The sequence below is a fragment of the Phymastichus coffea genome, unplaced genomic scaffold, assembly GCF_024137745.1.
Source record: "Phymastichus coffea isolate CEN01 unplaced genomic scaffold, Cenicafe_Pcof_1.1 PCOF00004, whole genome shotgun sequence".
In the NCBI taxonomy this organism is placed as follows: Eukaryota; Metazoa; Arthropoda; class Insecta; order Hymenoptera; family Eulophidae; genus Phymastichus; species Phymastichus coffea.
Genome location: NW_026706815.1, coordinates 4,254,604 through 4,276,684, shown reverse-complemented (window position 1 = coordinate 4,276,684; position 22,081 = coordinate 4,254,604). Strand labels below are relative to the sequence as shown.

At 39.5% G+C, this 22,081-nt stretch overlaps 1 protein-coding gene across 4 annotated transcripts in view; it reads right to left on the bottom strand.

Moving 5' to 3' along the window:
• The window catches only part of LOC131666815 (large ribosomal subunit protein mL45), a 417,745-nt gene that overhangs the window by 104,789 nt on the left and 290,875 nt on the right, over positions 1–22,081 (bottom strand). For all 4 annotated transcript variants that reach the window (XM_058939774.1, XM_058939791.1, XM_058939763.1 and 1 more), the window contains one exon: positions 9,545–9,593. In XM_058939774.1, the coding sequence (XP_058795757.1) occupies positions 9,545–9,593 (49 nt within the window). The remainder of the gene's footprint in view (positions 1–9,544; positions 9,594–22,081) is intronic.

The window sequence follows — 22,081 nt, the reverse complement described above, 5'->3', positions numbered from 1 at the left end:
TCTTACAGAGGTTTTCGCCTTGGTTTTTCCCGTAGAATCGATTGCCGTAAATAGTTTTTCAAAAAACTAAATCTTTTGTCAATTTGTTTAAATAACTTTTTATAAACAATTGGAAATGCAAAAAGAAAAAACACGTGTAAATTATTTTTGAGCTATAACATGAACTCACTAGTTATTTCAAGGCTATCTTTACCAGATTCGGCTTGGGTATTAATGGGTTAATGACTTTCTTAGTTCCCTTAATTCTTCGCAGTTAAAGAGAATATGACTTTCGCTTTCTATTTCTCCACAACTACATAGTTAGTTTTTGCATAATCCTCTTTAATGGAGGTATGACTTAAAAGTACCATGTCCAATCATGAACTGTACTGTGTAGTGATTGTGGTTTAGCCACCGCTTCTTTAATCTGTCCTTGAATACTGGGAAATAGCAGTACGTTCTCCTGCCATTTGTGGCTGATTGCCATCTCTCCTGCCATACCCTTTCGATTTCATCGTTGATGAGTTGTATGGCTTTCGAGATTTTCAGTCTGCCCGATCGAAGTTCCTCCGATTCTATTCGGATGCCGTGCAATGTGATCGATTTTCCTTTCCTGACGCAGTACTTTGCAACTCTCGCGTCGAGTTCGATAGCTATTGGTCGGGCGGCTGCAAGCACGTGCGCCGCTTCATGAGAAATCGATTTGTAGGCTTTGAGTGTTTTGCAAAGAACTGATCGCTGCAATCTTTCTAAAGCAGATTGTTGTTTGATGTTTAACCTTTGCCACCAGCCCGCAGCGGCATATATAAATTTCGATAGTAGGAAGCCATTATATATCTTTTTCAAAGAATTGAACTTTAGGCCCCAGTTCGCTTTTGCTATTTTACTTAGCTCGAAGTAGGTGTTGCTGCAGTCTTGAATCACGTTTCGAATGTGTTCTTCCAATCGGAAGCCCTTCAAGATCGTGATTCCTAGGTACTTGACTGTTTTGTGCGTTCTAATGTTGTCTTTCCCAATTTTGACTGTAGGGCTCCTGTTGTCGCTTAGTTGGCCTTTTAGCCATATTAGTGCTGACTTTTGTACGGCCAAGTTCATTTTGTCAGATTTGCACCAATCCGTCATTATATCAATGATTTCTTGGGCTTGTCTTTCAAAATCAATGCGTGTCGTCGCCTTTATGATGGGAAGCACGTCGTCTGCGTAGGCTAGTACTTCATATCCTGCGTCCCTGATTGCCCGAAGTAGTTTGTCAAAGATGACATTCCAACCTACCGGTCCAAATACTGAACCCTGATGGCACCCCTTTGTCACTGTTATTAGTGTTTCTTCGAAGTGAGCATATACGCCTACTTCTCGATCACTGAAGTAACTCTGGAGGAGCTTGTAGATGTTCTTCGGGTAATTTCTTTCTTTCAATTAGGAGAGCAGGCTTGGCCACCATAAGGCATCGAATGCTCCTGAGACGTCTAGTGGAATAGCGGCTACTTGATCGACGGATCAGATTCTGCCTCTTCTACTATTCCATATAGTCTTCTAATGGCATCCTCTGTGGATCTATTTGCCTTGAAGCCAAATTGATCCTCCGAAGACCAGTCCGAGCTGTTTAGAATATTGGATATTCTTGGAATCACAAGCCTCTCGAGTGTCTTCCCAGCTATGGGGAGTAGATATACGGGTCTATATGATTTAATCTCGTTCTCTGGTTTTTCAACCCCTTGGAGCAACGTAATTAGCATTCCACTTTTCCATCTTCTGGGGAACACTCCACATTTTAAGCAGGCGTTGAAAAGTCGCGTCAGTTCCTGGTGTAATGGTTTTGCATTAACAAGCATTTCTGACTCTATTCTATCTTTGCCTGGTGATTTCCCTACCCTATTCGTTTTAAGGGCCATTTCAACTTCTCTTGTTAGGAAAGGCGTTACGTCGCCGGTTACTGGAACCTCCCGCATATCTCTGCGAATCTTTGCATGTGCATCATTTTCGCAGTTTGGGTCGTCATCAGGCATTAGTCCTTCTAGTAGAGCCATGCTTGTTTCTTTCCAGTCTTTTGTAACTGAACCATTACGGTTAACCGTGCACATCGCTTTTGAGATTTCGACTTTGTTGGATGCTCCTTTGTATAGATACGCCCAAGCATTCTTTTCGCTTTCAATAGTGCATAAATCTCGCCAGCTTTTGCTTTTGGCTCTTTTAATAGCCGTTGCATATTCAGAATTCAATTGACTCAATTCTTCAAGTGATCTCTGGAGGGCTTTTCTTTGTTTTCTATTCGGCCCTTCCTTGTCTTTCACAGTGACGATTTTGCGTTGTCTTTGTATCGCTCGCTTCTTACTTCGCAAGTCAGGATTCCACCAGGGTTGAGAGCACATTCTTCTCATTTTTTATGGAATGGAGTCCTTTGCTGCTCTTATTAAAATCTCTTCAAATTTAGAAACATATGTTTCGATGTCTTCAGAGGTTTCTAAAGGGAGCTTAGATAGGTTCTCTTTCTCGAATTTACAAAGTCTCCTAAATTTCTCCTAATCAGCTTTTCTCATAATGAACCTTGGTTCTATTATTTCTACGGTTCGTATGAGTCTGGCTGGTTGTAAGGCAAAATCCAGTTCGATCACTATGGGCCTGTGGTCACTGGTGGTCCATTCTTTCACCGTCTAGCTAGCCAAGAGGTTCGACAGATTTGATATATGCAAGGTTACATCGATATCCGTCTCTCCCCTTGTACTACGGCAGGTTGGAAGTTGGCCCTTCCTGTTAGCCACTATTAGCCCGTATCGGTCTATGAATTCTTCAATGACTATTCCATTCTTATCCTGTGTGTTAGACCAGATCTTTGACTTGGCATTTGCATCCATTCCAACCAAGACTCTTTTGCCTTTCAATTGCTTCAGAGTCTCAGCTAGTTTGTCAAGATAGGTCTTCCTGCTGTGGCTGAACTGGCAATAGATGCTTATGAAATAAATTTCACCAAAGACTCCGACTACCTGTGCACAAACACAGTAGGAGTCACACAGATCAGAAATCTTGGTAGCTGTGACCTTGTGCGGATTGTAGAGTGTCGCAGCTTGAATCGTTTCGCCTTTCTCGGCTCCGTGAATGGCCCCGATACTGCCCATACCTGAAATCGCGTTATTCCAGTGGTATGGTTCTTGCACTAGTGCCACCTGTATGTCTAGATTTCTGTCTGTCATGATCTCTCCGAGCTCATCGTTGGCTACTTGCTTTTTGTTAAGGTTCAATTGTATGATCCTCAGTTTCTGGTCCAGTTCGGGGTTTTGTTGTGCGTTCCAGTTAAACCTCTTAACTGGTGGGCAATCGTCTTTGCTTTCGTCTAAATCGGTTGGTTGCGAAGGAAACTGAGTTGACGCCGGAGTATTAGAGCAATGCTCTGATTTCTCGACTGTCGCCTTCTGCTTACGTTTCCTCGTCCTTCTACGAGGTGTGTTCAAAAAGTAACGAGAATTTATAAATATCGCGGGTTTGGAGAGTCCGCTTGTATAAAATTTTTTTTTTATTATGTTGGTACACATGCCCCTGAAGTACGATAAAATTTTCAGCAATATTCATTGCTTACTTTTTAAGTGGCAGCCGCTAACGTTAGACGTGTTTTTCGAGCTCGGCGATTTTCGTTTGTGAAAAAAAATGGATCAAAGAATTTGTATTAAATTTTGCGTAAAAAATGAAATAAAGTGTAGTAAAGTTTGTCAAATGTTAACAAAGGCATATAGTGAGTCTGCTATGAGTAAAGCAAGGATTTATGAGTGGTATAAGCGTTTCCAAGATGGCCACGAAAACGTTGAAGATGACGAACGACCCGGACGCCCAAGCACATCAACAACCGATGAAAAAGTGAAAAAAGTGAAAGAAATGGTTATGAACGATCGCCGAATCACAATCAGAGAAGTCGCTGATGATGTTGGCATATCAGTTGGCTCATGCCATCAAATTTTTTCGAATGTTTTGGGTATGAAACGTGTGGCAGCAAAATTCGTTCCAAAATTGTTGAATTTCGAAGAAAAACAGCGGTGAATGGAAGTTGCTCAGGAGTCGCTAAATAAAGTCAATAACGATGCAGAACTACTAAAACGTGTTATAACAGGTGACGAAACATGGGTTTACGGATATGATGTCGAAACTAAGGCTCAATCGTCCCAGTGGAGGCATTCTGGATCGCCAAGACCGAAAAAGGCTCGACAAGTGCGGTCGAATGTGAAGGTTATGCTCACTGTGTTCTTCGATTTTAATGGCATAGTGCATTATGAATTCTTGCCACAAGGTCAAACAATCAATAAGCAGTACTACCTACAAGTTCAACGTCGTTTGCGTGAAGCAATCCGAAAAAAACGCCCGGATTTGTGGCAAAATAATTCGTGGCTTTTGCACCACGATAATGCGCCTGCTCACACTTCATTGCTCGTTCGTGAATTTTTGGCCAAAAACGAAACTGTAACGATGCCTCAGCCTCCATATTCGCCAGATATGGCTCCATGTGACTTTTTTCTATTTCCAAAAATAAAGAGAACATTAAAAGGCCGTCGTTTTACAAGCATAGATGACATTAAAAGCGAATCGCTGAAAGAGCTAAAAGCTATTACAGAGATCGAGTTTCAAAAGTGTTTCGAGGATTGGAAAAAGCGTTGGCATAAGTGTATTGTATCCGAAGGGGACTACTTTGAAGGCGACAACATTAATGTAGATGAATAAATAAATATTTTTTTCATAAAACGAAAACTCTCGTTATTTTTTGAACACACCTCGTATATCTAGAATGGTTGACAATATCGCTTTCGAGGTACAACGCAATGCCTAGTTATATTTTGTCTCCTTGGAATCGCTAATGGCGTTTCTGGAGTGTGGCGTTCGATTATTAGTTTTAACGTTAACGTGCGCGTTCAAATTAAGCGAGTAGCGTTCGAGTGCGAGCAGTGAGTGCGTTTGTGCGTGTTGACTTGAGCTTCGTTACCTCATCGAGTTTCCCCATGGTTTTCCATGGCTCTATTATTTACAATTGATCGAGCTAGCTATTTACCTAGCTTTTCTAACTTATTGTTAGTTAATCTATTTTATTTTTGTTTGATTTTGATTTTTGATTTTTGATTTTTGATGATTTGATTTGATTTGATTTGATTTTTGATTTTTAATTTTTAAATCTATAATTCTTTTTCTTGATTTTTTAATTTTTAATTGGTAACTTTTATTCTTATTCTTATTCTTAATACTATTGCTTAAATTACTGCTTAAATTACTGTTAACTGCTTAAAACTAATTTGATTATAATATAACTTAAAACTACTTACGAATGTACAGGCGTGTTTGTTATCACGCTAGATTTGATATTAATCAAACCTGGTTTAGGTCAGGGTTAGGTGTTTTGACGAATTGCAACCAAAGTAGCAGTTGAGTGAGCATATCGGGTTTTCTCCTTTTCTATCGTCTTAGTCTGTGTTCACTTTTAGCAGCACTGGATTTGATAAATATTTAGTGTATGGTTTTCGCTTTCAAAGAAAGCCGACAGCCACTAATTTCGCTTTCAATTGTAAAATTGCTTCGGCTATTAGGGCCTAAACAGTTCCTTAGCAGTAAGGATGCTGCCCTTCTGTGAAAATATTTTTCCTGAGGGTTTTGGCATCCATAGTGCGTTCTAATCATCGAGAGTTATTCGGCCCAATGGACTGTTTTCTCGCACAATGGTGTCGGGCCTTACTCCAGGAGCTCGAGGTAAAGAACTTTGGGTGGCTGCTATGACCACGACCGCGTCTCTTTACCCACAGTAGTGGCACCTACCGATTGCCAGTCGTTAGGGAGTAATTTGTTATCTCCCCGAATTATTTCCGAGTTGTTTATTTCGTTTGGCTGGTTGGCCTTTTGCCCTAGGGGCAAGCGTTGTGTTTTGCCTAGTGTTTCTTTACAGAGCCAGCGTTTTCAACCCCACCACGTGAAGATACATACATCCGCACTTGTGATTGCAAGTCTTTGTTCAAATACACATTGCATTCACTTCGGATCGACTAGCATTAGCTGCTTGTCGAGGGCAATCGGTGACGCATTTTGTACTTCAACATTTGCATTTGCATATGCCCGTACAGGAAAGAGAAGTTTACGATATCCTCTCCCAAAACAACGAATTGTTTGTTTGAGAAGTCTTCATTCTCTGTTGAGGAAGACAATTACTATCAGCCGCTTTGACAAAAATATTTTTGCCCAAAGTGACCTGGCCAGCCTCGCGGCTGGCCATGCGGTGCACTATGTGCATCATCTATGTTTTTGCTAAGCGGACCATAATCGAACTTCCTGAGAGCGTCGAGATTGCAACCGCCACTAGCAAACAATGTAAAATATTTCTGGTTCAGAATCCACCAACAATAGAGATTTCAAATATGATAAGCCAAATATTATGTTCTTACTGAAAAAAGCCGGGAAATAGGATAGCCGAGTTCTTAAAATGGAAAGCTAACTAAAATAAAGCCCGCAATCAAAATCAGACAAACGAATCATGATCCCCACAAATGAGTGCAATGCCAAGGACCAATACATAAGTGCGTCAATTGAATAAACACAACGAGATGTTGCTCAGCCTAGTTCGTTAAGTCTAAAAATCTTTGCAAAAGTTCCTTTAATAAACTTTCTAGGAAATAACCGTCTGAAAAATCATGATTTATACTAGGTCAGAAGCTAGGATACTTAAAATTAGTTTACTACAAAACCATTTAGAATATATCGATAATTTAAAATGTACTTTTCTGAAAGGAATTGGCTTGAAAACTATACCCACAGTGTGCACAATTACCTTATTGATTTTTAGAAAACTTACCGAATTTCAAATTGTCATAAGTAACTTTGCGATACCTTCTGAAGCAGTACTTCAAGCCGAAGATTCTCTGGACAATAAGGCAATTATCGATTTTTCCACCCATCAATTGATTGTTGTCGATCATAAACTCTACTTTGAAAAAATAAACTGTTCTGCTCGTACTAGTTCCTGTTTTGTTCACAATACCACAATAAAAGAATTTGATAAAGTATCGCTTAAAATCAGGATAATCAACCCACTTACTAATACCAAAGAATATTTCCTATTAGACAGAGGGTTAGAAGACAATCTTATAAAACAATATTAATTACCTTTGGGAAATAAGATAGATACCATTAAAATGATACATATAAGAAAAATCGTAAGCAACCTATAAATGACACTAGGAATTACAGAAATAAAATTATTTAGGACTAATACAGTTTTTCATGTTAATGATGATTTTGGTATGATAAGTGAAGGTATATTAGGCTTATTCTTTTTCAAAAATTCAATCGCTATACTCGATTTTAAAACATTCAGAGAAAGAAACTTTGTGGTACCGATGATACTTACCGAACATGAATTTAAGCCCGGACAGAATAAAGGATTGACTAATGATGAATTCGATAAACTTCTACAAGAACTCGTGCCTCTTAATCCACCTTGCAGTATGGTCGTCAAGCATGTTTTTACAATGGCATCAAGAGAAGTATGTGATAATCTCGACTTTCACTAATTAGACGAATTAAATGACTCTTATATGCCGAATTTATTTTTTGAAGACAAAAGTGAAGGGTCGAACGCCCAAATAGAAGAACACTTGGATTTAGATCATATGAACGAAAAAGAAAAAGAACATGTTGTCGAACTAGTAAATAAGTTCAGAAATATTCTACCATATTTACCTAGAGATGACCTACCTGGCACCAATTTAGTCATGCATGAAATTAACACTGTGGACAAAGTGCCTATTAATCATAAGCAATACCAATTCCCACATACTATGAAAGATAAACTAAATTATCATGTTTATAAGCTCTTAAAAGCTGGAATAATTTATGAATCTTATTCATCATATAATACACCGATTTGGATAGTACCAAAAGCTACTGATGAAAATGTTAGGATGGTACTTGATATGAGGGAGCTCAACGAAAAAACCATCGCCGACTCTTACCCAATAACAAACATCTGTAACATTTTTGATCAAGTTAATGGTACCAAATGGTACACCATTTTAGACCTAGCCATGGAATTTTTTCAAATTCAGATGCATTCTAAACACGCACATAAAACTGCTTTTAGCACTCCATTCGGTCATTACGTTGTTCGTATATGCCGTTTGGATTGAAGAACGCGCCCGTGACTTTTCAACGATTAATGGATATACTGTTTCACGGTCTACAAGAAATAAATCTATTCTTATACTTAAATGATATCCTGATTTATTCTAATACTATTGAGGAGCATGATCGTAAATTAGAACAATTAGCAGATAGATTAAGGAAAGCAGGACAAAAACTGCAAGTTATGGAATGTAAGTTTCTTAGACGTAAGGTTACATATTTAGGACATATTATCAGTGCAGAGGATTTAGAAGTTGATCCAATCAAAGTCATAGTTGGTAAGGAGTTTCCTAGGCCGAGAAACATTAAAAATTTTCGTTATTTTTTAGGTTTAGCTGGATTTTATAGACGGTTCATCAAAAATTTCGCTAAGATAGTTAAGCCCCTCACGAAACTTCTACATAAAGGAGTCCCATTTGAATGGAACGAAAAAGTCGAAACAGCATTTTTTGAGTTGAAAGACTTAATCTGTAATGCTTCCCTTCTACAATTTCCAAATTTGTCTAAAGGATATAACATCAGGACTGATGCTTCTGGCTATACCATTAAAGGAATTCTTTGCGAGAATTAATTGGTACCGATCGTCCTATCACAGACTTCTCACGGGTTTTTCGTAGACTTCATAATTCAGAATTGAATTATGAAGTCTACGAAAAGGAAGCATTAGCAGTAGTATAAATATATTTTTCTCGAAAGATGGTTACTGGGTTTGATTGAGACATTTAAATGTGGCATGAACTTGCATGTATTTAACATATTTTTTTTATGAAAGTACTGATCAATTCCTTTAAAATCAAGCAAAAATCAACTCAATTTGATGAAAAATGACAGAGTTACATGCATTTTAAAAAAGGCAATTTTTCAATAAAAAATTTGGTTGTGATTATTTTGTTGCGTAGTTTATTGTAGGGTCATTATGAACATTAGGTTCTATGAAGAATGTTACTTCCTTACCATCTTTGAGAGAAAGATCATAAAGAATCTAAAATTAATAAAAGAACAAAGTTACATGAGAATATATTCAAAATCAGTATGTTTTTCTACATACGTATTCAACAGCTGTTCAATATATTACAATATATTTCGGATTGGCAATTAAATTATCTTAGAAAATTAGAAGATAAAAATATGGTTAATAACATTGGAGTATTGCAATTTTTATGGGGTAAAAAGAGGCAAAAGAGGACAAAATGGTAAAAAAAAGGCCTGAAGGAATAACGGGCGCTTATATATATATCATGAAAGTATATATACTTCATAAAATATATGAAATAGCCAAAAGACTTAATATCTATTTATTATATACATAAGCGCTGGCATAATCATCTGCTCTATCTGTAGAAAAAAGTTGCAAATATATTGCAATAGCTTATATATGCCTCTATTCATCTACATAGATATTAATATTAAAAATACAATTAATACATACCGGAAAGACTTTTTCAGTAACATTATCAATTAGTTCACTCTTATCCTTTCTGCAAAAAAAAGTAAAGCCATATTAGTCATAATATTTATCTTTTATTACTCAAATTTAGAGAAAGTGTATATTGTGTACATAGTTTATAGATATATATACGGAAATATTATGGAAAAAAATAAGTACAAAAGATAAAAACGAACCTCATCATTTATCCAAATCATTTATGTGACAATAATTATTACAGGATAGACAAATTTTTAAATAATCTAGTCATTTCATTTTTATCACTGAGCCACAATTATAAATATGTCAATATCGAAATTATTTAGCTAATAAATCATTAACGAAACCTGTTAATATTGAATTTTTAAAAAGGATAGTGTCATTTGTTGTATCGAAAACTACCACTTATGTTAGTGCTAATTTGATAAGACTTTGAAATATAAATATTATATATGGGTGTATGTGTGAAGGAGGGGAGTGAAAAATAAGGTACATGTTTTATTTATATTATTATAAAAATTTGTAGTTAGTAATAAACTAAATCTTAGCCATATACGTCTACTATGTAAAGCACTACGAAAACCCTAGATTTGGTTTTTATCGTTAGATATCAAAAGCAATTCTAGTGATATTAGTAGTGGTTTACATAGCAGGAAGCTGAAAAGGCAACATCCTCACCTTTGGATTGTGTTTTTATAGTTAGTAACGTTCGAATGATTACTACACTTTGTAGAGATGCTTGTGTGACCCGAAGTATGATGCCGATGAAAACGTCCTTCTAGTCACTATCGCAAACTTTTCGTGATAAGCCGTCATGTTGGTGGCTACGGAAAGCTTTACCACTTTGATCTCGAGCGGTTTTTTTCGCAGCGGTAGACACATATATAATTGATGTACGGGAAAACTTACGTACTGTATACTGCTCTATTATAACAAAAGAAATCGAAATTTTTTTCAGTTCCAATAATGCTAGTCTTGCAGACAGGGAAAGAAGTTTTTTTATACTATATTATGAGATAATTTTATATTGAATAGTTTATCTTTTTCAGGTAAAGCGTATTTTTTTGTATTTCATTTCAATTTCTAATCTAATCTTCGCATCACTGTTTCATTCAGTTTAAAAAGTTTTCAATCATCCCTTACAGTTTGCAAGATACTTAAATATTCACATAGGCTTTCAGAATATATACGGAAGTAGAGAATGTAAAAAATTATGGTTATGAAATGGTAAAGCAAGGATATAAAAATAAACAATATTAAGAATAAATAGGATTACATTAAATTAGCTCACAAAAACAAAATAACTAAAATGATATTTGTGTTCGAAATTAAGATTAAAGAATAAGAAATGATGAAACTGCAAATTTTTTTCATAAAGTAACATGTAACGGTCCTATGTACGAGCGTGGTCCAATAAGTACTTAGCCTACAAAAGAAAAACTAAAATTTTGGAAAAGTGGCGTTTCATTTTTCATCAGAGTTTCCTTTTGAGTTCGATACACTTGGCCCAGCGATGCTCCAATTTCATTAACCCGTCTGAAAAATACGTTTCCTCGAGGTCTGAAAAGTAGGCTTCCGTGGCAGCGATTACCTTCTCATTCGACTCAAATTTCTGCCCGGCGAGTGACTTTTTCAAGCTTGGAAACAAAAAGAAGTCGCACGGTCCTAAATCTGGAGAATACGGTGGATGGGGCAGCAGTTCGTAGCCTAATTCGACCAATTTGACCATGGCAACGGCGGAGGTGTGAGCCGGTGCGTTGTCATGGTGGAAGAGCACTTTTTTCTTCGCCAAATCGGGCCGTTTTTTATGCAATTCAACGTCGAATCGGCCCAATAATTCGACATAGTACAGCCCTGTGACCGTTTTGCCCCTCTCCAGGTAGTCGACGTAGATTACATCTTGTGTATCCCAGAAAACGGTGGCCATCACCTTTCCGGCTGATGGGGCAGTCTTCGCCTTCTTCGGAGCACTTTCGTCGCGTAAAGTCCACTGTTTCGACTGTTCCTTGATCTCTGGTGTATACCAGTGGATCCATGTTTTGTCGACTGTCACGAAACGACGCAGAAAATCCTTCGGATTGCGCTTAAACAGCATCAGACATTGCTCTGAAGTTGTCTCACGGTTGCGCTTGTTGTCCGGAGTGAGCAAACGCGGCACCCATTGCGCCGATAGCTTTCTCATGCCCAAAATTTCATGCAGGACATGACCCACGCGGTCATTTGACATGCCTACGATCTTAGCTATCTTGCGCACCTTCAATCGTCGATCTGCCAATACGAGACCGTGAATTTTTGTCACGTTATCCTCCGTGGTAGCCGTTTTCGGAGCACCTGGACATGGCTCTTCAAAAATCGACGTGCGACCACGTTGAAACTCGTTAAACCAATTTTTGACGGTCGCCATCGAAGGAAAAGAGTCACCGTACATAGCATCCAAGCGCTTTTTAATTTCGCTGCGCGATTTCCCTTCCAAAAACAAGAATCGAATCACCGACCGATACTGCTCTTTTTCCATTTTTCAAAAATCAACCGACACACTTGTTTTCACACGCTCTCAAAAATAAACTACAACTTCGATCCGGCTGAAATCTTGACAGTAACCATCGAGAAGGTTGTACTACGTGATATAATATTTCTTTTGCGAGAGTGGCGCCATCGGACGGTGAGGCTAAGTACTTATCGGACCACCCTCGTAATGTCTCCCCGGAGTTGCGTGAACGATCCTAACAAGTTCTGCAACGTATGTGGACTTTATGCTACTAAAAACTAAAGGAGAAACATTACGCCTTCAATCGAAACTGCTTACAAAAACTATTTCGGCTATTTTATCGTGAATATAGACAAATGTTGGGTGCCAAACACAATTTGTCTAAGTTGCCATACAATATTAAGTCGTTGGAATAAAGACAACTCTTCGCAAAAATTGCCTTTCAGTTCTCCGATGATCTGGCGTGAGCCACGTGATCATAATGACTGTTACTTTTGTTCTATTGACCTGAAAGGTTTCAACAGTAAGAATAAATCTGCAATTCTGTATCCTAATGTCTTATCTGTTACTAAACCAGTTTTACGGGGGACTCTTGTCTGTGAGAAATCATCACCCCTCAAGAAAGCAGCATGTTTACCTACTACTTCCAGGAGCCCAGACGAAATAAATGATATCGAGGTGGACGACGAAGATCCGCAGTCAGATGATAGTGCACATTTCGATACAACCGAAAGTGCTCAATTGTTTACACAAGCTCGAAGAACTTTTTCTTCGTACAGAAACAGAGAGCAAGAATATATCAGATATTTCGCAGAGAAAGATGGATTGACTTACTGTCATGACATGACTGGCTTAATGACAAAATTAGGCTTGATATACGTCGCTATTGAATGGCATCTCTTCATCGATTCGTCTAAAAGAAGTTTGAAGACTGACCTCCTTCACAATGGAAATAAATATGCTTCGATTCCACTCGCCCATTTAGTGTATCTAAAAGAATCTTACGAGAATATGCAGATAATTCTTGAGAAAATTAAATATGAAGATTATAAATGGCATATATGTGGTGATTTAAAAGTTATAACTATACTTCTTGGACAGCAGTCGGGGTATACCAAATACCCATGTTACATTTGTTTGTGGGATAGTAGAGCTACTACACGTCATTGGGAAGAATCTAAGTGGCCACTTCGCGCGTCTCTGAAGCCAGGATCACACAATGTTCTCAAAAAACCTTTGTGTGATCCAAAAAAAATACTTTTACCTCCCCTCCACATAAAATTAGGATTGATTAAGCAATTCATCAAAGCCCTTGATCAGAATGGAAAATGCTTCCACTACTTATTGGATAAATTCCCAGGATTATCTAATGCAAAAATAAAGGAAGGTATTTTAATTATAATATAATTATAATATAATATAATGAATGTAATTTTCACAGGTCCGGATATAAGAAAGATGATGAAATCGGTTGATTTTCAACAAACGATGACAAGAAAAGAGAAGGCTGCATGGGTGAATTTTGCAGCGGTTATAGAAGGATTTTTGGGTAATAAAAAAGTAAAAAATTATCACGTAGTCGTTCAAAATATGCTTACCAGTTTCAAAGAGTTGGGTTGTAACATGAGTTTAATAGTACACTTCCTCAATTCTCATTTAGATTCTTTTCCTGAGAATCTTGGAGCCCTAAGTGAGGAGCAAGGAGAAAGATTCCACTAAGATATCCAAGAGATGGAAAGAAGGTATCAAGGTAGGTGGAATGTTAATATGTTAGATAACTACTGCTGGGCTCTTAAACGTGAAGATGATGGCCTACAGCATAAGAGAAAGTCAGGAACCAGAAGCCTAGACGAAAAAAGGAAACGATTCCACAAATCAGATAATTGATAACATTGAAGCATCTGACATAATGTGGTTAATAGCATTGCTATTTGGTAATTAGGGGGTTGCTAGCATTCTCATTGCGTTATTAGGGGCTTATTAGTTTATTTCATATTCGAGGGTTATTAGGGGAGAAGTATATAGACAGAGACAAGCTTGTATATGGATTGAGGTAATAGAGAGAGATAACATTAAGCACAAAAATCATTGAAATCGAAATTATATTGCGACTATGAAAATTTATGACTAGAGGAAAGAGGGAGGGGGAGAATTAGCCGGAGTTTGTCGATGGCTTTTACCCGATACAGATGTACAGTTCTGAGTCCTTGAAGTACTTTGCAGATTTTCCCCGTGATTTTCCTAGTATTGGAGTGCATTTATTTTGAAGCACCATAACTCACTCGTGATCACCGTGCCTGATTTGGAATTGTATAAAAATCATGTTGCTAAATACAAAAGCCGCTAAACTGACGATAGAAAATTGAGATTGAATAAAGATACCAAATCTACCCCAGTCTAAAAGTGAGTACTGCACGACTTACTGTTAACCAGAAATTTCACGTCTATTCATTTCACTGCATTGCACATCAGCGAAATTAAGAGTTAGGTAAATAGTGCAAAGAAGAGTACGTACTAACGCGTCAGCGTTCGAAACTCGTTGTACGTGTACCTAATTTCAAAGTTTAAATTTTTTATATTGTTATTAGCCTTAAGTTATGTGTGCCTCACCAAACGGTTATTCCAGTTGTTAATAGTTTTACACAAAACAATTACATAGATTGTTATTTAATAAATCGGCACAATTTTATACCACTCCAATTACTTTACTTATTTCACTAACCTGCTTCCTCTGTCTATCCGACCTTGAGTATTATTCAAATCCCACAGAGAACAAAGAAAGATAGTAAACATGTTGAGCTGAATTTTCTCCGACTGTTTGCTATCAAGGTAAGCCACGACCCAGCATCAAATTGAGCTTAGCTGCGGATACGTATCGCGGTTAATCATATCTATACACCTATTAATTCGTGAATAATATTTTGTCAAATTCATAGTTCAAATGGATTAGTCTGCCGAAATATTAGACTGCTTTATATAAAATCACTTGCAGTGTTAGCTAAAATTCTGAACACCAATTATTATTCAGGGCGGCACTTCCCTAAAAAATTAATTATACCCAATTAATTAGTAGTAGTGCCTGGCGCCCAAAAATCTGATAAATTAATTATCGAAATTTGTTATTTATATTACGCCAAGTACCGTGGTGATTGTTAGTCGGCAAAACACCATGTTACAAGTTGTTTACGTTTTTTATCAAAAATATATTTCATACTTGAATAACATTACTTAATATTATTACAATTATTATTATTATAACTGTTATTATTATTTTTTTTACAAATAGTTGCGGAATGCTTTTTGCGGATTTTCCTTAGTCTTGCGAACTAAGGCGTTATGTGATATCTCGTACGATATCTATCTATTTTTCAGGTAATCCTCCACAACCCGGACCAGGTATGGTGGAATTCCGAAGTTGCTTTTCAGCGTCTCCAAGATATCTCCCCATCTCGCCGAGTTGAAAGCATTCCTAATGTCGAGCGTCGCAAACAACACATAGTTCCAGGAAAGAGTCGACTACCTTTTGGATCGCTCCAATCGTCAATCGACCCTTCCAGAAACCGAACTGCAAATCTGATAAACCCCCTTCGGCCTGTATCACGTCCATCACTCTCGGTCTCAGTAGTTGTTCAAAGAGTTTACCAGTCGTGTTAAGTAAACTCAACGGTCCGTAAGTCGACGGCGTGCCAAGATCGCTCCTACCTTTTGGGATAAGAACGAACCTTGCCACATTCCACCGGTCACTGAACGTTCCTGTCGTCAAGCACGTGTTGTACAGGTCGAGGAGTATCTCCGGGTGTAGACGATCGACGAGCCGGAGGATCTCGCCCGGCACTCCATCTAGTCCCGGCGCCTTGTACATCTTCATCGTATTCATTGCTTTGGTAAGCTCCTTAACGGCGAGGGCGGGGGCATCACCCATCCACGTCGTCCATCACGTTCGTCCTAATCGGATGCGTCGGAAACAATCCGTCAACAATCCGTCCTATTATTTCGGGATCTTTGAGTTCCGGTGGAACTCGGGCCCCAAGTTTGCCGGTCACGATCTTGTACCCACTTTCCCAGGGATCCTCGTTCACCTCTTCGCAGAGCTTCCTCCAGCATCTCGTTTTGCTGTCCCGTATTGCTTTCGTCAGCGCCTTCGGTGCTGTTTTGTATATGGCCTGGAGGTTTTCCTTTCCTGTCCACTCTCATCCCTTGTCACTCGTCGCTGATTTGCCAGGTATGTCCTGCGTAGCACGGCTATCTCGTTCGTCCACAAGTAATGTGGTTGTCATTTTGTATCTATCGACGTTTCAGCATTGTGCTTTTGCACAAGCTATCTATTAGTTTGGCCGTCTCGTCTGTCAGTCCCTCAGGTCTTCGCCGCCCCGTCAGGGAAGAATTTTCTCTCCTGGAGAGCTGCTGCGGCCATCAACTCCTCTGAAAAGGTTGTCCGTCGAGTTTATGCAGGTTCCACCGCGGGAGTCGTGGGTTCCCCTTCGTCTCGTTTCCGTCAGTACCACCACTTCGAAGACGATGTAATGGTGATCGCTGGCTGTGTAGTGTTCAATTACCCGTCATCTCCTCAGCCGTGGCATGATTCTGTCCGCTGTTATCCTGACGTCGGGCATAGAGTCTCCGACACCTGGCGTATGTCCCGTATTTACCACTCGAGCCTTGCGGCCATTTCCAGCAGTAGTCGTCCGCGTCGATTCGTTTCGTTCGTTCCCCTCTCGGTTGCCCTCGCGTTAAAATCCCCCGCAATGATGACCTCCCCGGGCAGGTCCCTAGTCCCATCTTCTAGGTGCCGCCTTTTTTTCCAACTCCATCGCGGTGCAGTTAGGTGTCAGGTAATAATAATAATAATAATAATAATAATAATAATAATAATTATTATTATTATTATTATTATTATATGAGTAGCAACAACATCAAACAGGTATGCTGACAAAATATATCTGTTAATTTATACCTGCAATAAACTAGAGAACGATGTGAAATCACTCATCGACTTCAGACGAGTAGACTGATACGATTAATAAGTAACTGTTATACATTGTCTATTGAAGTGGTTCCTATATTCCCGCAATCAATGTTGTTGCTTTTAAATAGTAGGAAAAAAAATGTAAGGTACATATATAGTTTTATGCGTCTTGCATCATCGCTTATGTCGCTTATTTCTAACAAGGGAACCACCCCGACCCGACCTCACCGATTTAAAAGATTTTGGGATATGTTGTAGTACTTGAAAAAAAATTAGATACGTGTTTTTTTTTATCGGCCCATAAGGGCTTTTAAGAGGTAAAATCCACCCTGAAAATCAACCCCTAAAATCAGTTTTTTTAATATTTCTCAGCATCAATTGAATATTTTTCAGTTAACTCAAAGTTAAAAAATTTCTTATAAAAAGGCGGTTTTAAGGACATAACATTTATACCGAAGGGTTGCAACCCCCTTTTTAATAGAGGTAAATACACTATTGTACTGTTTTACGACATATAATATAGTAAATCAGATCGAGTGATTTAAAAATTGCACTGATAATAAGAAAATACCAAAATTAACCCATTAACGTCCAAAATGTCAAAATTTCTTGCACGATTTCAAAGTGATTTTTTCTTATGTAATTGGCGTTGAAAAAATTCTTGAACCACATATTCTGATGTAAAATTGCATGCTCTTTCAGAATCCGTTGCCAGAATCATGATAAAACTCACAGGAAAAGAGATATGCTCGATTGAAACATAAAAAATACCTAAATTTTCGAAAAAAAAAATTTTTAGGATTTTTTTTCGAAATGTTACGGTGAAGATATCACCTTGCGACCCTGATCGAAGGTGATCATGGGATTTGAAGTTTAACAGAAAATTTTTTTGTTTACCTTGAACCATCGCTTCTTTACAAAATGGCGAAAAAACGAATTTTTTTTTTTTCAATCTTCATCAACTTTTTTCTCAAAATCTATGGTCTTTAGAAAAAAATTCATAAAAACAAAAATGCCTTAGAATCGCTCGAGGAACATTCTCAAATTTTTTCAGAATTTTTTGAGACAATTTTTGATTTTCCGGGAAACTGGGGAAATGGAATTTTCAAAAATGTCTCCAAAAATTTTTTCAGAATTTTTTTTTCAGAATTTTTCAGAATGTTTCTCGAGTGATTCTAAGACATTTTTGTTCTTATGAATTTTTTTCTAAAGTCCATAGATTTCGAGAAAAAAATTGATAAAGTTGCGACGGGGGAGAGGGAGGGGAAAAATAATAGACGGTTATCTTTCCGGTCTCGCACTGTCGCCAGCGGCGCGCAGTCAGCCGAGACAACGTATGCAGCTTTATTTAGTTTTCGTTGGGCGCCAGCTACCGTGCTATCGCGTTAGGAGAGCGTGGTAGCGCTGCAACGTTGGCTGGTTCTCGGCAAAGTCCTGCTGCTCGCTGTGAGGTCGGATGGTTCCCCGTTGCCTCCCTCCTCGTCGCCGTCGGTGTTCTTGTGCGCGTGGCCGACTATCACCTGTGAAGAATGGAGCGGGAGCGCGAAGTCCTAGGCGACGATTCGTTCGAATCTAGATTGTATCGAGCGAAAGGGAAAGAAGGGGGCAACGGGTGGTTTACAAGGCCACCCACGGCTGCGGCTCGTTCGGCTAGCTAGATGCGGTTCGGGGCATGGCGGCTCCTAATCCAGAAGCGGGTACATCGAGGGGGGGCGTCGCAGGGGCGCCCCGGTTGACGGGCTAGTGGTTCAGGGGGGATAGCTCCTTCCCTGGACTGGCGGCGTAGTGGCTGCGACGGCGGCTATCGGCTGGGTGATAATCAGGGCAGTCGGAGAATTCGCGCACGCTCTTACCGATCTCAGACCGATCGCGGAAGCTACGGGGGATGAGGCGATCAAGTGGGTACAGTCAATAACAAGTCGGATATAAGATAATTCGAATTTATTATGTAAAAGAATTTCCCAGGTCAACCCCAGTGGTCTATCCCTCGCGATGGTCAGCCTGGTCTAGGTTACTGGGGGACGCGAGTGGCGTACTACGGCGCGAAGTCGGCTTAGACAAACAATAATTCGGTTGAATGTTTCGGACTTCAGATACGATTCGGATACACAACGTCGGTTTGTTTATTCACGGCGAAAATTCCAGCTTGATGGAAACAATTGCGCTCAGGAATTCGGTCGGTCGCGCGAAGGTTAACTACTGTTCGCGGTGTTGACGGTACTTGTAGCGACGATCGCGAACAAAATAAAGGCGAATATGTATCCGAATTCTACCGGTCGAACAAAGGTCTAGCACGATTCGTGTAATGTTTAGGTCGGCTCAAGAGAGGAATTCATAGGCGCACACTAAGGGAAACTCGTTCCTCGGATAACAACAGAACGGCGACACACAAAACTATGCTCGAAAGGTCGGTGGCGAAAACATGTACAGCAACGGCAACGGGCGCGCGAAAGGTCATACGGCATACCCGCGCGCGAACATTCGGCGGTCATGCGATGATTTCAGGTGCGGGACAAAGAAACGACGTAACAAAGAAAAAGCTCGGAGACAACGACAAACATGGTCGATCACGAGGCGTAATGCGCGCGAAGGTCATGCGGCACTCCCGTTCGGTAATTACGCGACAACTTCGTTTTGTGGACAATGATCATACATCGGCTCGACAAAAGGATTTTCGGTGGTCCGCAATAAATGGGCGCGAATGTTATTATCGGACGCGCGAAGGTCGTACGGCACTTCCGAAACGCGGCGGTCAGTAACTGCGCGGCAATTTCGCGATCATCGGTCATGCAACAAAAATCAGTAGTAGGGAAAGGTACTTACTTCTGATAAATTTTCGGCTAATTACCGTTGCGGCTAAGGTCGCCAAGGCCGCTGTAGCAGCCGCTACTATGGCTATCTGTCCTGCCGTTGTTGCTGTCGTAAATCCGCTATTATTATCGGCGGGTCCGTTGATGCTATTCTAATATCTTTCTCTCACTATCTGCTTTTCTCTCACGATCTGCTTTTCTCTCACTATCTGCTTTCTCTCACTATCAGCCTTTTCTCACTATCTGCTTTTTCTCTCACTATCAGCCTTTTCTCACTATCTGCTTTTTCTCACTATCGGCTTTTCTCTCACTATCTGCCTTTCTCTCACTATCTGCCTTTTCTTCTTTTCTAATTCTCACTTCTGCTTCTATCGGCTTTTTCACTTCTATCTGCTTTCTATGGGTACCGCGCGTCAGCGAGGCTCGGCGGGTCTACACACCGTCGAGGCTTAACGGTTACTGGCACGCCGTTTTTCGGCGACGCGCCGCTTCTCCTAGTTTACTTCCCCTTCGTTATTGTCGATTGGCTGGCTTGTTGCTAAGCCAGGTCTCAGCGCCGTCTATATTAATGCTTTTTGCCAGCGCAATTTGTTTATTGGTCGGCCCTTCGCGCCTAATTTGCCTACTGGTCGCGAAGATAGCGTCGGTTTTCACTCATAAGTCCAACCACCCCTAAGCTGATAACGATTGGCTGGTCAACTAGCGTCGCTTGTCTATCCTCTTCTATCTACCGCTCGTTGGTCTTACCGATTCCCCTCGCTCGCTTCCGATCGCTCTAGCATCGGCGGTCTCGCTTGCTCTCACGCGCTCGGCCGCTCCTACTTCTAGTCTAGCTAGGCCTGCCTAACTAACGGGGGCTTGCGATCAGCTGATTGCGGCTGGAAACTTAAGGGGCTTCTAGCTCCCCGGGGGAGTGTCGGATCGGGTCGTGAGTGCGCGAGGGGTTGTACGCGAGCGTAAGGGTCGTGCGAATCGGTCAGGGGGACTTCCAGAGGTCATAGTTCGCGAGATCCGGGAGTGTGTGGGCGGGTGTATGCGGTCATGGTTGTTTTGCCGCAAGTGCCGGTAATGTATAATTTTTGTGTGATGACGCATCATCACAAAGTTGAAAAAATAAAAATTCGTTTCGGCCGCTATGTTCACTTTATCAATTTTTTTCTCGAAATCTATGGACTTTAGAAAAAAATTCATAAGAACAAAAATGTCTTAGAATCACTCGAGAAACATCCTAAAATTTTTTCAGAATTTTTGGAGACATTTTTGAAAATTCCATTTCCCAAGTTTCCCGAAAAATCAAAAATTGTCTCAAAAAATTCTGAAAAAATTTGAGAATGTTCCTCGAGCGATTCTAAGGCATTTTTGTTTTTATGAATTTTTTTCTAAAGACCATAGATTTTGAGAAAAAAGTTGATGAAGATTGAAAAAAAAAAATTCGTTTTTTCCGCCATTTTGTAAAGAAGCGATGATTCAAGGTAAACAAAAAAATTCCCTGTTAAACTCCAAATCCCATGATCACCTTTGATCACGGTCGCAAGGTGATATCTTCACCGTAACACTTCGAAAAAAAATCCTAAAAATTTTTTTTTTCGAAAATTTAGGTGTTTTTTATGTTTCAATCGAGCATATCTCTTTTCCTGTGAGTTTTATCATGATTCTGGCAACGGATTCTGAAAGAGCATGCAATTTTACGTCAGAATATGTGGTTCAAGAATTTTTTCAACGCCAATTACATAGGAAAAAATCACTTTGAAAACGTGCAAGAAATTTTGACATTTTGGACGTTAATGGGTTAAATTGACGTGTTTCCAGATTTAAAAAGAAATATGTTTAAGGGGTGTTTCAACCCCTAGAAACCACCACCGTCAAACTATCAGCAGGTTAATCCACCTAACCCTGGGATAAACAAGTTTAGTCGTTTGTTATTTCTTGAAATAATTTAATACAATGCATGAGCGAGCTACATCATTTAACAAACTTGCCTCTAACACATCAAACCCCAATAAACCACCTTACCGAACAACATGCAGGCTAACCCACCTAATCCTGGGAAAAACAAGTTTAGTCGTCTGTTATTTCTTGAAATAATTAAATTTTACACCATAAGCGAGTTATCCCAGCTAAATCACATACCTCTTATCCACCTACCCCTGACCTATCTAACCCCCCACCGTTGTAAACCACCCTTACCGAACCACATGGGGGCTAACCTTTTATAAATAGCGAAAAATAAATGTATTTCTTGAATAACATTCATGTTGCATAACGATACGTCCCAA